This window comes from Oryza sativa, chromosome 11 (assembly GCF_034140825.1).
Source record: "Oryza sativa Japonica Group chromosome 11, ASM3414082v1".
In the NCBI taxonomy this organism is placed as follows: domain Eukaryota; kingdom Viridiplantae; phylum Streptophyta; class Magnoliopsida; order Poales; family Poaceae; genus Oryza; species Oryza sativa.
Window position 1 is genome coordinate 6,885,943 of NC_089045.1, and position 15,737 is coordinate 6,901,679.

Consider the following 15,737-nt stretch of genomic DNA (forward strand, 5'->3'; position numbering starts at 1 on the left):
ACGGACATCTGAGGAGGGAGAACAAAGATCTGCAGATGGATGCTGAAGAGAATAGGGCGAAGAGGGTAGAACAGGGGAAAGCTATAGAGGATGCTAGCAGAGTGGATGCTTTGAAGAAAGAAGAGATTAGAATCTTGAAGGCTAGAAACCAAAAGTTAGAGAAGGAGAGAAATGTGGCTATAATATGTATGTTGTCAGCTATGTTTGTGTTGTTTGTGTTGTTGTTTGGGAAGAATTGATGTGTGGCTAGTATTATGTAAATGGAAGCACTATGAATGTGTTCCAGTACCCTTTATGTTTGCTGAAGACATTTGGAATGAATGATCTTTGTCAGTTAAAAATTTGTTGATCTTTGTCAGTTAAAAATTTGTCCATGACCTTGGCATAATTTGCAGTACATATATTGGCTTTGGCAGCTACAAAAAATTTGTGCATGACCTTGGCATAATTTTGCAAACTAGCAGCAACATTTGATAGATGGGTGCAGTAGAACACAAGCAAAAAATTCAGTGGCAGGATCAGCAAAAATAATTTGAACACAAGCAGCATCACAAGGGAATGGCAGGAGCAGCACAAAAATTTGCACACAAGCACCAACAGAAGGGGAATACTGGAGTTAAATAGTTTCTCCATAAATATGCCATTAGGGATGCATTAGTAATACAATCCCTGAAGTCTGGCAATTACAAAAGCAAGTCACATTGTTGGACGTTACATCACAGATGGTTGCAATAATAGCCATAAGTCTAGCAATAGAACAGAGATAAGTGGCTAAAATGTCTGCCATTACATCATCCAGAGCATATTACTCTAACATAAATAGACATGCAACATTCAGAGCTTGTCACTTTGCCATGGGGGCATTAGAAGTAGTGCCCCACCAGATTTCTTCTTTGCTTTGTTGTTGGATGGTTCCTGAGCTGAGACCGAGACAAATGCTCTTCCAGAAGTGACCTTGCAGATGCAGTTGTAGATCCTTAGGAATGGGGAACTATGGCATGTAGATCAACCCTAGCTGATCCACCATGCTCTGTAGGTACCTTAGCACTAGCATTAACCCTAACCAGCTCCTAGGTTTCAATGGGTGCCTGCAGTCAAGTATGCAACATATGTTGGAAGTCAGTTTGTAGTAATCACAAGAGAATTAAGTATGGGGACAAGTATTGCACATACCTTGTTCTTCGTTTTTTTTTTGATCTGGACTGAATGGTAGTACTTGTTGTAGTAACAGTGGCTGCCTTTCTCTTCTTACTTTGAGCAGAGCTCCCTGGAGTGTTTGACAACACCATTTGCTGACTTCGAGTTTCCATTGGTTGAGCTGAAGAAGTGCATGCAGCAGGAGCATTGTGCTTTGCACAGCTAGACTTGTTGTAGCCAACCTGATGGCACCTTGTGCACCTCATCACTGATCCAAACCTGGACATCTTTGTTGGCTTAGGTGGTTCATGCATTTCTCTCCTCCTTGTAGTCTTAGGCCTGCCTTGCATCTTTATGTACCCTGGAGCTTTGAGTGGCTCCTTATCATCCTGAGGCCAAGCACTCATACCTTCTAAGGGCTGAAGGCAGTGGTCATAGGTACTTCTAAATGCTTCCACAGAGTAACATGCAGCAATATAGTCATCAAGCTTATTGGTTTTATAGAAAATGCAGGATATTGCATGAGGGCAGGGCAATCCTGACAGCTGCCAGTACCTACATGAACATTCTTTCTTGTCTAGGTGTACTGTAAATCTATGTTCATGGTGGTTAACCTCAAAACTGTCACCTCCATTGCAAATGGCATGGCAAAAAGCTGATTCATTGATGTACACATTGAGCTTTTTTAGAATTCCTAGGCATATAGTAGTTGTCCATCTAGCTCCATTTGTTTTTTTATCACTTATCCTAACCATGACTTTCCTGGGGTGGTTTACAAGGTACATTTGGCTTTTTTTTTCCATTACTAAAAAAATCGATGATTACAGAATGTATACAATATATTTGACTACACTAACAACAGAAGTTAAGCAGGGAGTGCTTCCAAATGGGGAAGTAGTTGCTGTAAAGAAGCTTATAGATAGTGTGACTGCAGTTAATCAAGACAAACAGTTTAAGAGCGAGGCTGGTATTCTTATTGATCTCAACCACACTAATGTGGTAAAGTTAATTGGATACTGTTATGAAATACGGAAGGATGTGGTGGAGAACAACCGGAAATTTTTCTATGTGGAAACATCAAAAAAGTTACTCTGCTACGAGTATTTGCCTAGAAGAAGTCTTGACAAGTATATATATGGTATGATCCTTGACACCCTTCCATCTCCAACTCCCATGTAACATAACTGAATATTAATCCCACTTTATTTATCAACTTGTGTTCAAATACAGTGCTACTTATCTAAAGCATAGATTTTTAAAGAAAATCCTAGAAACATCTATTTATCAAAACAAACGGTAAACATGGACGGTTCTAGCACAGTTAGGATATACTGACAGAAAACATTCAACTTTCTTCTTTGAAAGTGACATCATTGTGTTCATTTCTAAAGGTGAATCCAGTGAACTAAATTGGGACATGCGCTTCAAAATTATTGAAGGGATATGTCAGGGTTTAAAGTTCTTACATGAACTGAAAAGACCCATTGTACATCTGGATCTTAAACCTGGCAATGTACTGTTGGATGATAATATGATGCCAAAAATAGCAGATTTTGGCCTATCAAGGCTCTTAGGTGAAGAACAAACACGAACTCGTACTATAACAGTCACTGGTGGAGAAACCATCTTTCGTCGGTCGGCCGATTTCCACAATAGTCCCGGATGCAATAAAAACCGGGGCTTAAGATGATCTTTAGTCCCGGTTCAAAAGGGTGACGGGCATATTTGATCTTTAGTCCCGGTTTGTGTTACCAACCGGGACTAAAGATCATCTTTAGTCCCGGTTCGAATGCTGTCAGGTCATGTCAGGCCCCCCCGGGATCTTTAGTCCCGGTTGGTATTACCAACCGGGACTAAAGTCGTAACTTTAGTCCCGGTTGGTAATACCAACCGGGACTAAAGATCCCGGTGATCTTTAGCCCCGGTGTCTTCTTCCTCCTCCAGCTGCCCGAGCAAGCTTCAAAATTTCTTCAAAAAAGAGGGGAGGTCATGCCAAAATTTCTATTGAATTTATTTTGGTGATTACATACGAATCGGAGGTGCCTAAAAGGTTTGCAACTTCATCCTCCAATGTTTTTTTTTGTCATACTACATTTGCACCTATGTTTTGCACACTTTTTTTGTCTCCAAAATTTAGTTGTAAGTTGATGAGAGAGAAAATGTGTGTGGGGAAGAAAGAATATATAGAAATTTAGTTCATTTGCTAAACAAGGTTTTATAAAATAGTTGAGAAGGAAAACTCTAGTGAAAGTTAATCTTAAATAATAGAAAACAAACTAAAATGAAAATTAAAAGAAGTAAAACACATTAAAATTAGTTTAAAACTTTACAAATAGTTTTTAAGAATTATTTGGTGTAATATTTTATGATTTTTGTATGAATAAAGATATCTTATAATTATTGTATGACTGTCATTATTGTAAGAATAATTATTTGTGTACGGTTTTTTTTGACTCATGTAGATGGATCGGCAATGGATGTACGCTGACCGGCGGTCCAAAGAGTTTATTGACGGCGTGCACTATTTTTTGAGAGTGGCCGAAGCTAACAGGCAAAGGGGTTTTATTTGTTGTCCATGCAATAAGTGTAAGAATCAGAAGGAGTATTCTGCATCCAGGACTATTCATTTCCACTTGTTTGAGTCGGGGTTCATGCCAAGCTATAATTGTTGGACATCCCACGGAGAGCAAGGTGTTGAAATGGAAGAAGATGAAGTGGAAGACGACAATATTCCGGACTTTGCTCAGTATGTTGGATTTGAAGGAAATCAAACGGGCGAGGAGGAAATAGCTGCTGATGGTAACGACGTTGCGGATGATCTTGGTCAGATGTTGCAGGACGCCAGGGAGGACTGCGAAAGTGAAAAGGAGGCCCATAAATTGGACAAGATGTTGGAGGACCACAGAACTTCGTTGTACCCAGGTTGCGAGCAGGGGCACAAAAAGTTGGATACCACTCTAGAGTTGTTGCAATGGAAGGCAAAAAATGGGGTTAGTGACAAGGCATTTGGCGATTTATTGAAACTCGTCAAGAACATTCTTCCGGGGGGAAACAAATTGCCCGAGACAACGTACGAGGCTAAGAAGATAGTCTGCCCGTTAGGACTGGAAGTTCATAAGATTCACGCATGTCCGAACGATTGTATCCTATATCGCGGTGAGGAGTATGAGAACCTAGAAGCATGCCCTGTTTGCAAAGCACTACGATACAAGATTAGACGGGACGATCCAGAAGAAGTTGACGGGCAGCTAACAAAGAAGTGAATTCCTGCTAAGGTGATGTGGTATTTCCCTATAATACCACGGCTAAGGCGTTTGTTCAGGAACAAGGGGAATGTTAGAATGTTGCGATGGCACGCTGAAGAGCGTCAACAGGACGGGATGCTGAGACACCCCGCCGATGGTTCGCAGTGGCGAAACATCGACAGAAAATTTAAAGAATTTGGAAAGGACGCACGAAACATACGGTTTGGTTTGAGTACGGATGGCATGAATCCTTTTGGAGAGATGAGCAGCGGCCATAGCACTTGGCCCGTTACGATGTGTATCTACAACCTCCCCTCCTGGCTATGCATGAAGAGGAAGTACATAATGATGCCGATTATTATTCAAGACCCCAAGCAACCTGGTAACGACATCGACGTGTACCTAAGACCACTGGTCGAAGATCTTAAACAGTTGTGGAAGAAGGAAGGTGTCCCCGTGTGGGACGAGGACAAACAGGAGGAGTTTAACCTACGAGCGCTGCTGTTCGTAACCATCAACGATTGGCCTGCACTTAGCAACCTATCCGGACAGTCCAACAAGGGGTACAAGGCTTGCACTCACTGTATAGATGAAACAGAAAGTACGTATCTTAAGCACTGTAGGAAGGTTGTATACATGGGTCATCGTCGATTCCTTGCAGCAAACCACCCGGTACGGAAGAAAGGCAAGCACTTCGAACATAAGGCCGACCACCGTACGAAGCCTAAACATCGCAGCGGGAAAACAGTGTTTGCTATGGTTAAAGATCTTAAAGTAGTGTTCGGAAAGGGGCCTGGAAGCCAGCATATAGAGAGCGAAGATGGTCACGCGGCGATGTGGAAAAAGAACTCTATATTTTGGGAGTTACCATATTGGGAATTCTTGGACGTACGCCACGCAATCGACGTGATGCACCTCACTAAGAACCTTTGCGTAAACCTTCTTGGCTTCCTAGGTGTATACGGAAAGTCGAAAGATACACTGGAAGCACGTAATGATCTGAAGCATATGGAACAACGCGGCGACCTTCACCCGGAACCAAAGGAGAAAGGAAGCCATTACTTGAGTCCAGCCAGCTACACTCTTAGCAAGGCAGAGAAGGAAAGTATGTTTGAATGCTTGGAGAGCATAAAGGTACCGTCTGGATACTCCACGAATATCAAGCGAATAATAAGCACGAAGGAGAATAAGTTCACAAACCTAAAGTCTCATGACTGTCACGTGTTGATGACACAACTGCTACCAGTTGTAATAAGGGGTATCCTTCCAGACAATGTCCGGGCAACAATAACAAAGCTATGTGCATTCATGAACGCAATTTCGTAGAAGGTCATCGATCCGGATAGATTAGAAGCCCTTCAGAATGAAGTGGTGCAATGTCTCGTCAGTTTTGAGTTGATATTTCCACCTTCATTTTTCAATATAATGACGCATCTGCTTTGTCACCTTGTGAAAGAGATCCGTATTCTCGGGCCTATGTACCTACACAACATGTTTCCTTTCGAGAGGTACATGGGCGTTCTGAAGAAGTATGTTCGTAACCGTGCTCGTCCAGAGGCAAGCATCGCCAAGGGTTATGGAACAGAGGAGGTCATCGAATTTTGCGTAGAATTTATCGAAGACCTTCGCCCAATCGGGGTACCTGAATCACGCCATAAAGGGAGACTACGGGGAAAGGGAACTCTCGGAAGGAAAGCAATAATGACGGTAGACAACAATTTATTCCGTAAAGCCCATTTCACTGTTCTGCAACACTCTTCATTGGTAGCTCCTTACATCGAGGAGCACTTGGCTCTAATTCGCGCCAGGAACATCGGTAAGTCCGATGCATGGATTACACGGCATCACATTGATACTTTCCCCGCGTGGCTACGACAACATCTCATGGGTAACGAGTCGATTAACCAACAACTTGCCTTCCTGGCGAGGGGACCGTCTGGGTCGATCGCGACATTCCAGGGATATGAGATCAATGGGTACACATTCTACACGAGAACCCAAGACATGAAGAGCACGAACCAAAACAGCGTTGTTCGTGTCGATGCCATGGGACACGATGGAACAACTGCCACGTATTACGGTGCCATCGAGGACATATGGGAACTTGACTATGGTCCTCTCAAGGTTTCTCTGTTCCAGTGCCAATGGGTTAGGTTGACTGGTGGAGGCGTAATGATTGATGACAGTGGGATGACAACTGTTGACCTTAACAAGGTTGGATACTCGGACGAACCTTTTGTCCTTGCCAATGATGTAACGCAAGTCTTTTTCGTGAAGGACATGTCTAGCAAAGGAAAGAAGGGCAGAGGGCCTGATGAGCCTAAGCGTCAAGTGGTTCTCCCAGGCAAAAGAAAAATCGTCAGAGTTGAGGACAAGACTGACGAGGATTACGATCAGTTGGATGGTCAACCCCCTTTCACGGTGACGATTGACCCTAGCATCCTCCTATCAAATGAGGACACCCCTTACTCACGCAGCGATCACAAGGAGGGAACAATAGTGAGGAGAAAGTATGTGCGGTCAACCGTCACCGCCGATGTAATGCCGTAATTATTGTGTACACGATGTAAACTATTTTGGATGTATTGATTATCCATATAAATCAATTGATGTATGGCATATGTTAATTACGCACGATTATTAGAGGTTTCAACAAGTTTAAATCATGTATATGCTAGTTATATGTGATACTTACAATTTTTAAAAGTTTTAAATCACACAGGTGGCAATTTCATATGTATGTTAATTAGAGTTTTTAACATTTAATTTACTAGCATTCATATGCTAATTATAATTGACTAGAGGATTTTTAAAAGTTTTAAATCACGCAAGTGGCAATTTCATATGTTAATTAGAGTTTTTAACATTTAATTTACTATCATTCATATGCTAATTATAATTGACTGGAGAATTTTTAAAAGTATTAAATTTAATATATTTTTAAAACTATCATTCATATATTAGAGTTTTTCACAATTTAATTTACTATCTTTCATATGCTACTTATATATGACTATTCGAATTTTTAAAAGGTTTAAATCATGCATGTGGCATTTACATATGTTAATTAGAGTTTTTAGCATTTAATTTAATATAATTCCTACGCTAAGTATATATGATGATTACAATTTTTATTAATTTTAAATCATGCAGTATGTACATACATATCTTAATTAGAGTTTTTACCAATATAATAATATCATTCATATATATGCTAAGTATATATATATATTGGAAATTTTATTAATTATAAGTCATATATTTGCTTATTACGATTTATCCACTTAATTTATTACAGACAAAAATAATTTTTCGAAGTAATTGTCATTAATCTTTGTACTTTAAATAATGTTAATGCATTAACTTCTATTTTATAAACACATATGTAAGCGAAAATCATATGCAGTGCTATAATCTTTAGTCCCGGTTCTTAACCCTAACCGGGTTTAAAAAGAATTTCGAAATAGCGGGAAAAGATATTTACTCCCGGTTGTTGAGAACAACCGGGACTAAAGATATCTTTTCTTTAGTCCCGGTTGTTCTCAACAACCGGGAGTAAAGATCTTTTCTTTACTCCTGGTTGTTCTCAACAACCGGGACTAAAGATCTTTAGTCCCGGTTGTTGAGAACAGCCGGGAGTAAAGATCCGGGGGTATATATATTCCCGGTGCGCCCTCGTCTTCTTTACCAACACTTAGACGTTTTCGGCCGATCGATCTCTCTCGGCCTCTCTCCTTCGCCGCCACTGCCTAGGGCAAATCCCCGCGCCGACGCCGCCGTATCTCGCCGTCGTCTCGAGCTCGTCGTCCTCGCCGCCGCATCCGCCTCCTCCGCTGCCACCGCATCTCTGGGGTGAGAGCCGCCGCCGCCAGATCTCCCTTCATCTCGATCTCTCCGATCTCGATCTCTCTCCGTCGCGCCGCCCGCCACGAGACGCCGCGCCACGACGACGACGCGCCACGCCGACGCCGCGCCAAGCCGCCGCCGGCACGCCACGCCGTCGTCTTCGCCGCCGCGCGCGCAATGCCGCCGCCGGCACGCCACGCCGCCGCCTTCGCCGCCGCGCAACGCCGCCGCCGCATGCCAACGCCACGCCGCCGCCGCCGTCGCCACGCCGCCGCCGCCTTCGCCGCCACGCGCGCAATGCCGCCGCCGCCACGCCACGCCGCCGCCGCCACGGCCCCGCAACGCCACGCCGCCGCTGCCGTCGCCACGCCGCCGCCGCCGCCGCCATGCCGCCGCGCCAACCGCCGCCCCGATGCCGCCACACCGCCGTTAACGAACGAGAACGAGAACGATCGAACGAACGAGAGCGAGAACGAACACGTCAACGTACGTTGCCGCGAGAACGTGAACGAGAACGAGAACGATCGAACGAACGAGAGCGAGAACGAACACGTCAACGTACGTTGCCGCGAGAACGTGAACGAGAACGAGAACGATCGATCGAACGAACGAGAGCGAGAACGAGAACGATCGAACGAAGACAAGCGAGAACGAGGGAACGAACGTGAATGAGAACAAGCGAACGAACGTGAACGAGAACGAGCGAACGAACGTGAACGAGCTAGGGAACGTGAACGAGCGAACGAACGAGGACGAACGTTAACGTGAAATGCAATATATATATATATATATATATATATATATATATATGTTACTTCGCATTTATCCTAATACATCTTTTTGTATCTTGCAGAAAAGACGTGTTGTCGGAGTCGTCCGTCAAGCCTGAGTGGAAGAGCTAGCCCTAGAAGGAATTGGAGCAGGCAAGTGACGTAATAATATAAATGATTGTTATATTTGTAATGCAATTAATTAAGATTATTAGACCTGTAATTAGACTTATCATATAAGATTGTGTAGTGTTCTAATATTATTTGAGTTTTAATATAAGATTATTTTATTGCAAATTAGACTTAGTATGACATTATTGACTACGGAATTGGTGCGACTCCTAGCAATTGACTATTGTAGTCTTAATTAGACTTAGCATATACGCACGAAACACTTAGCATACATGACTATTTTAGTCTTAGCATGTAATATTATTTGAGTTTTAATATAAGATTACTTTATTTGTAGTATGTAATTATTGACTACGGAAGTGGTGCGACAAGTAGCAATTGACTATTGTAGTCTTAATTAGACTTAGCATATACGCACGAAACAGTTAGCATACATGACTATTTTAGTCTTAGCATGTAATATTATTTGAGTTTTAATATAAGATTACTTTATTTGTAATTAGACTTAGTATGTAATTATTGACTACGGAATTGGTGCGACAAGTAGCAATTGACTATTGTAGTCTTAATTAGACTTAGCATATACGCACGAAACACTTAGCATATACATGACTATTTTAGTCTTAGCATGTAATATTATTTGAGTTTTAATATAAGATTATTTTATTTGTAATTAGACTTAGTATATAATTATTTACTAGCTAGGGTTGTATAATATACGTCACCTAGACTTAGCTTATATCACGATTTATAATTAGACTTAGCACGTAAGGTTGTGTAGGGTTCTAATGTACGACATTTACACTTAGCATACATGACTTAGATTGTTAAAACATAAATGTCTCGTGACTTAGCAGATGTTTCTTGTATCAACAGATGGCTGACCGCGATGAGGAACAGATATTGTACGATACAATCGCGGAGGGAAGCAGCCAAAACTGGAATGAAGAAGAGGGGAACGAGGATCCAAACCAGTACTTGAACGAGGAAGGGAACGTGGAGAGGGATGCGGAGGGGAACCAGCAGGGGCATGTGGAAAGGGATGTGGAGGGGAACCAGGAGGAGGAGGCTAGTGGTAGTCAACCCTCCGTTGGACAGAAGAGGGCACGCGGGCAACGAGGTGCAGCGAAGAAGCTTGAGGGTCGGCACATCATAACGGAAGTGGAAGAAGATGGACGTCCTAGTGCCCCGGCCGAAGCCGCCAAGAACTATGTACGTCACAGCGGTTGGGTTGTGCGGGATAACGTGCCTGTCAGTACGGTGTACTGGCGAAGAACAAGGGCACGTGGAGATCATGAGAGCTTTGTCCCAGATTCGGAGAAAGAGATGCTGTGGACCACAATGCTCGAGACATTCACCCTTCCTGCGGGTACAGAGGACAAAGTGAAAAGGTGGACTCTGAAGAAAATGGCAGAACAGTTTCAGAGCTTCAAGGGAGATCTGTACCAGAAGTATATACTGAAGGGGCAGACACCGAACTTCGACACATTCCCAAAGCTAAGGGATCACTGGGACGAGTTCGTTGCATATAAGACAGGTGAACAAGGGCAGGCGATGATGGAAAGAAACAAAGAAAATGCCGCCAAGAAGAAGTACCATCACCACTTGGGGTCAGGAGGCTATAGCGTCGCGATGCCGAAGTGGGAGGAGATGGAGGCTAGCTTGATTGAGAGGGGTATCGAACCGGCAACAGCCAATTGGCCGGAACGATCGAAGTTCTGGTACTATGCTCACGGTGGAACGCTCAACCCAGCTGATGGCTCACTGGTCTTTGGCGATCAGATACGAGAGGCTGCGCGACGACTAACAGATGCAGTGGAAGCCTCCTCTCAGGGCACGTTCCGACCAGACAGAGATAGGGACGAGCTGACACTCGCCCTGCAGACTCCAGAGCATCCAGGACGAACACGAGGGAAAGGGGTGATTCCTTGGAAGATTGGTTTCAAGGAGGACATCCACACGTACAGGAGTCGGATGAGGAGCAAGAGAGATACCGAGGCGAAGATTGCAGACCTAGAGTTCCGGGTATCGAGCTACGAACTCAACATGCAAGAGGAGGTGGCAAGGAAGGTTGATGAACGCATGGCCGCACATCGGTCCCATGATCCCCAGCCGACCATTCCTCCTGCAATGGTGAGCCCGTCAGGAAACCGTAGCAGCTGCGCCTCAACGGGGCAGGTAGGATCACAGAGCATGGACGCCATGCAAACACAGGACGAATCGACCTGTCCCGTTGATGACATCACTCAGCGGACACCATGTGAGCTGCATATTCCTTTCAAGAACTTATCAATAAAGGTAAGATTTAGCCATTCCGCTAGTTGCTGCTTATATATGTTGATTACTAATAAATAATCTCTCACAACATGAAGGTGGCGTCGGGCATGGCCATCCCAACGGACCCTTCAGGTACTTACCACTGCAGGCCGATTCCAGCAGGATACTCGAAGGTCGAAGTTGAGTTGGTCGAAGGCGCGTACGAGGACCTCGAGCTGGATTACCCTGGAGGAGACGGTGAGACGCATCTACGAGACACAAGCCATGCCATTATTCTATGGCGCAGGCGGTACATCATCCTCCCTAGGCGACAAGCGGCGTCTCATGCACCATCTCCTCCGGCTCTGCCATCTCCTCCTCAGGATCCTGCACCGTCTCCTCCTCATGCTCCGCCAGCACCGTCTCCACCTCAGGCTCCAGCACCGACTCCTCCTCAGGATCCTGCACCGACTCCTCCTCGGGCTCCTACACCTACTCCTCCGCAAGCTCCTCTTCCGGCACCTTCAAAGTCAAGGGCCCCCCCAGCTCCATCGCCTGCCCACACAAGGGCAACGAAGAAGGCGAAAGTTGACGCCACCAAGAACAAGGACCCGGGGTACGATTGCACGCAAGAGGAGCTTGACGCTTACGTTGCATCAGAAGTCAAGAGACAATTCAAGCCTCGAAGTCCAGAAAAGAAGATTCCTATAGACCCCAGTGTCAGGAACTTCTTCAGGGGTATGTCTGCATCTGTCAAGGAGGCCATCAAGCTATCGGACTATGAGCGAACGCTAAAGAAAGCATTTTCTGGAAAGTCCAAACCAGTCCCTCAGCTTGGAGAGCAACCAAACCAGGAGATCGAGCCATTGGTGACCGGTAAAGAAATGACGATAGAACAATTTATTACTGACACCGGTCTAACTATAGATCAATTGTTAGGAGTCGCACCAATCGAAAAGGCGGAAGTGAAATACATGTACGAACTCGGTAAACCGCTTGTCAAGCCTGAGCTGCTGCAGTCCCTACCCACACAAATGTACAAGTTCCATCAGCTGTACATGGAGATGAGCGCCACCGGTAGAGAGATGATCGGAGCGAGGATCAGGGACACGGACTTCTTGCAAGGAGATGACATTCTCTGGATCAATTTCAGGGGAATCTACGAACTATACCAGCTGGACGCCCTCGACGTCTCTATTATGAGTTGCTGGATTTTGTAAGTATATCGTTCAGTTAGATTTCTTACTATACGTCTCCTTTAATTAATTAGGTCCTTGTATATAAGTAGACTATATAAAATAAAATACTCCCTTTTATCGTTGTAGAATGGAGATTCAAAGGGCCCGACGGCGGAGGGTTTTCGATACTGGATTCATCGACCCTCGGAGAGTAAACGTCGCAATGCTCGACCAATATCCACAAGAAACAGAGGACAATCTCGTCCATCTCCTGAAGGCGCAGCATTACAAGACGTTCATACTGTTGCCGTACAACACAGAGTTAGTTCAATTTTACTGTCTTCCTACATACCAAATTTCATTCCCGTACGAACTTGCTAAGTGTTTCATATGTAATGCATCCCACGCACATTGCAGATTCCACTGGGTGCTTTTACTCTTCGACCTGTCGGCCTGCACCGTCAACGTATATGACTCAATGGATAAAAAAGAGTCTACGTTTGACAAGGTTTTCGAACTTATAGACAGGTACCGTCATAAGTTCCTCTGTTAATTAAGAAAATCTTGTTATGTTAATTGCTACTATGAATCATAGCTTTAAACTCCATGTAGGGCTTGGTATCGGTTCCGTCATTTGGTCCGCGGCAAATGGAGAGAAAGACTTAGGCGGAAGTTCAAATTTCCTGTGAGTACACATGCTCTACATTTATATTTCTCCGATTCAAATTAATACATACAACTGTATATTAATTAGATCTCACGCCGTTAATTTGTCATTTATTTGTAGTGCGCAAAGCAAAAGCAGGGAACTAACTTGTGCGGCTACTACGTGTGTGAGTATTGCCACTGCCTTGCAGACCAAATCATCACCACAAGAGAGCTCGATGTACGTACAAATAAATTCAAAATTTCATTACGTAACGATTTCTTGTTTAATTACCAATCAATTTCATACATTCATATAGTTTATTCGCATGAGGGATAACCTGACCACACACAAGGAATTTATCGCAGCGGTTCAAGAACAACTCATGGGATTCATCAACGAAGAAATCCTTGATCCCAAGGGTGAATTCTACTACGACGGAAACACAATTCACCGGTCCTTATCTTCTGAGCTAGCAGCGACTACTACTACGTCGAAATCGTAGCTAGCTAGGACATATAATGGATTGTAATTAATACATGACTACATATGTTTCTATATGCATGTGTACACATTTTCTATAATGTAAATATATTTTGGTCATATATATATATCTATATACATATGCATTTGCATAACATATATATGTATAAATACATATATATTATGCATGTATATACATATAATATAATATAATATATATATATACATATATATATGTATGCATATATATGTATTGAAACATATATATGCATGGTTTATATATATATATATATATATATATATATATATATATATATATATATATATATATATATATATATATATATATATATAAACCATACAGCAACAGGGCCATGCAAAAAAAAAAAAGGTCAGCTCGATCTTTAGTCCCGGTTGGTAACACCAACCGGGACTCAGCCGGCCACGTGGCTGAGCCATCTTTAGTCCCGGTTGGTGTTACCAACCGGGACTAAAGATCGATCTTTACTCCCGGTTATTTCACCTGGGACTAAAGATAGCGATCTTTAGTCCCGGATTGGTACTCCCGGTTTGGAAACCGGGACTAAAGGGGGGTTACGAACCGGGACTACAAAGGGTTTCTCCACCAGTGAGTTATCGGATCTCAATCCTTATTATGGCTTCCATATTTTCTTTATTGAAGATTTACTGTTTTCCATTTGTACTCTCTCCTATAAGAATGCTTAAAGATAAATGTTTGTCTAATTCAGAGGATACATGGCCCCAGAATATTACAACGACGGTGAAATCTCAACCAAATAAGATATATTCAGTTTAGGGATTTTAATAATTGAGATAGTGACAGGGTTAAAAGTCGATTCGACTAGTCAAGACATGACTTCACAAGACTTCATCGAAAACGTAAGATAATATCTTTGTCTGTTTCAATCTCAAGAATCTTGTTTCCAACATGGCCGTTATATTGTCAATTTTATTCTTAGTACAGCCTCTTTATTAAAATTTTGCAGGTACATAAAAATTGGTCAAAAATGCCACAGATTGCATCCAACTACCGAGTATTGGAGGCAAACTGCCTCCAACAAGTAAAAAGGTGCATCGATATTGCGCTTGCTTGTGTAGAAAAAAAAATCAAAGGAGAGGCCTTCCATGGGGGAAATTATCTACAGACTTAATTGCAAAAAGGGCCAAATGATCATCTAACAATATACTTCCTCCGTTCATATTATAAGACTTTCTAGTATTGTCCACATTCATATATATGTTAATGAATCTAGACATATATGTGTGCCTAGATTCATTAACATCTATATGAATATGGGTAATGTTAAAAAGTCTTATAACCTGAAACAGAAGGAGTAGGTACCAACATTCTTCCAGATCAAGCGTAAAAGTTTCTCTCTTTCATGGTAAGTTGACGGACGGTTCTTGGCGAGGGTCATGGTAAAGACGTAGCTCAAGAATGAATTGATCTGGAAGAATCTGAAGTTGAACTTATCTGAATGTAGCCAGGTTTCTCTGAAAGAAGGGCTAATCGGAAGGTTGAGTACCTGACTTCTGCTGCATAAAAAAATATTTATGCTGATGGCATGATCCATCTACGTGTGGTTCTTTTTTTTGTCGATGTGAGATGCTTGATCCATGCTCCACTGCAATAATCTTCTTGTATTTACTTTTCTTTGCCTGATGTACATTATGAGTGGTGAACCCTATTCTGATTCAGTTATCATGCTGGGTAATAGTGTCATGCTCTGTAACAACTAATCAGTCTTACCAATGCACAGTGACACTCCCCATCATGATAATTTTGTGACTAGATCATCTGGTTATATCTCGTGGGTATGTAAAACCGTGGGGCTGGACAAGTTGAGCCTTGGGGCAGGGGGGATTGATGATAGAAGGGTGATAACCGAGTAATCCTAACTTCCAAGGGGAAAATGGTCGCCAAACCTCCTCTAGCGAGGCTCGCGAAACATGCAAGAATGAACCTCATGTCCTTCTATTTTAGCTTTCACCTTTCAATGAACCTTCTGCGATGGCTTACTAC

The 15,737-nt window shown here is 43.0% G+C and overlaps 1 protein-coding gene, 1 long non-coding RNA gene and 1 pseudogene across 2 annotated transcripts; 2 read left to right on the plus strand and 1 right to left on the minus strand.

Annotated features, from left to right (window-relative positions):
• Positions 1-834: 834 nt before the first annotated feature.
• Positions 835-1,922, minus strand: LOC136354128 (uncharacterized). The gene is made up of 3 exons (XM_066305808.1): positions 1,174-1,922; positions 1,065-1,088; positions 835-976 (listed from the first exon to the last, which is right to left on the minus strand). Exons 1-3 carry the CDS (start codon positions 1,920-1,922, stop codon positions 835-837), a joined length of 915 nt encoding a protein of 304 aa, XP_066161905.1.
• Positions 1,923-1,965: 43 nt separating this feature from the next.
• On the plus strand, positions 1,966-14,893 carry LOC136354129 (cysteine-rich receptor-like protein kinase 19; annotated as a pseudogene).
• LOC136353910 (uncharacterized) lies at positions 13,335-13,848 on the plus strand. Its single transcript, XR_010737424.1, has 2 exons — positions 13,335-13,450; positions 13,530-13,848. It is a non-coding gene; the product is annotated as an uncharacterized lncRNA (long non-coding RNA).
• Positions 14,894-15,737: the final 844 nt, after the last annotated feature.

What these genes read in the sequence shown, in the direction of transcription:
- LOC136354128 (XM_066305808.1), bottom strand. Translation starts at nt 1,922, where the DNA reads ATGTACCTTGTAAACCACCCCAGGAAAGTCATGGTTAGGATAAGTGAT. An exon ending in AAAAAAAAACGAAGAACAAG is followed by an intron (nt 1,089 to 1,173) that starts GTATGTGCAATA and finishes ACTTGACTGCAG; the next exon opens with GCACCCATTGAAACCTAGGA. An exon ending in CCATTGAAACCTAGGAGCTG is followed by an intron (nt 977 to 1,064) that starts GTTAGGGTTAAT and finishes CCCATTCCTAAG; the next exon opens with GATCTACAACTGCATCTGCA.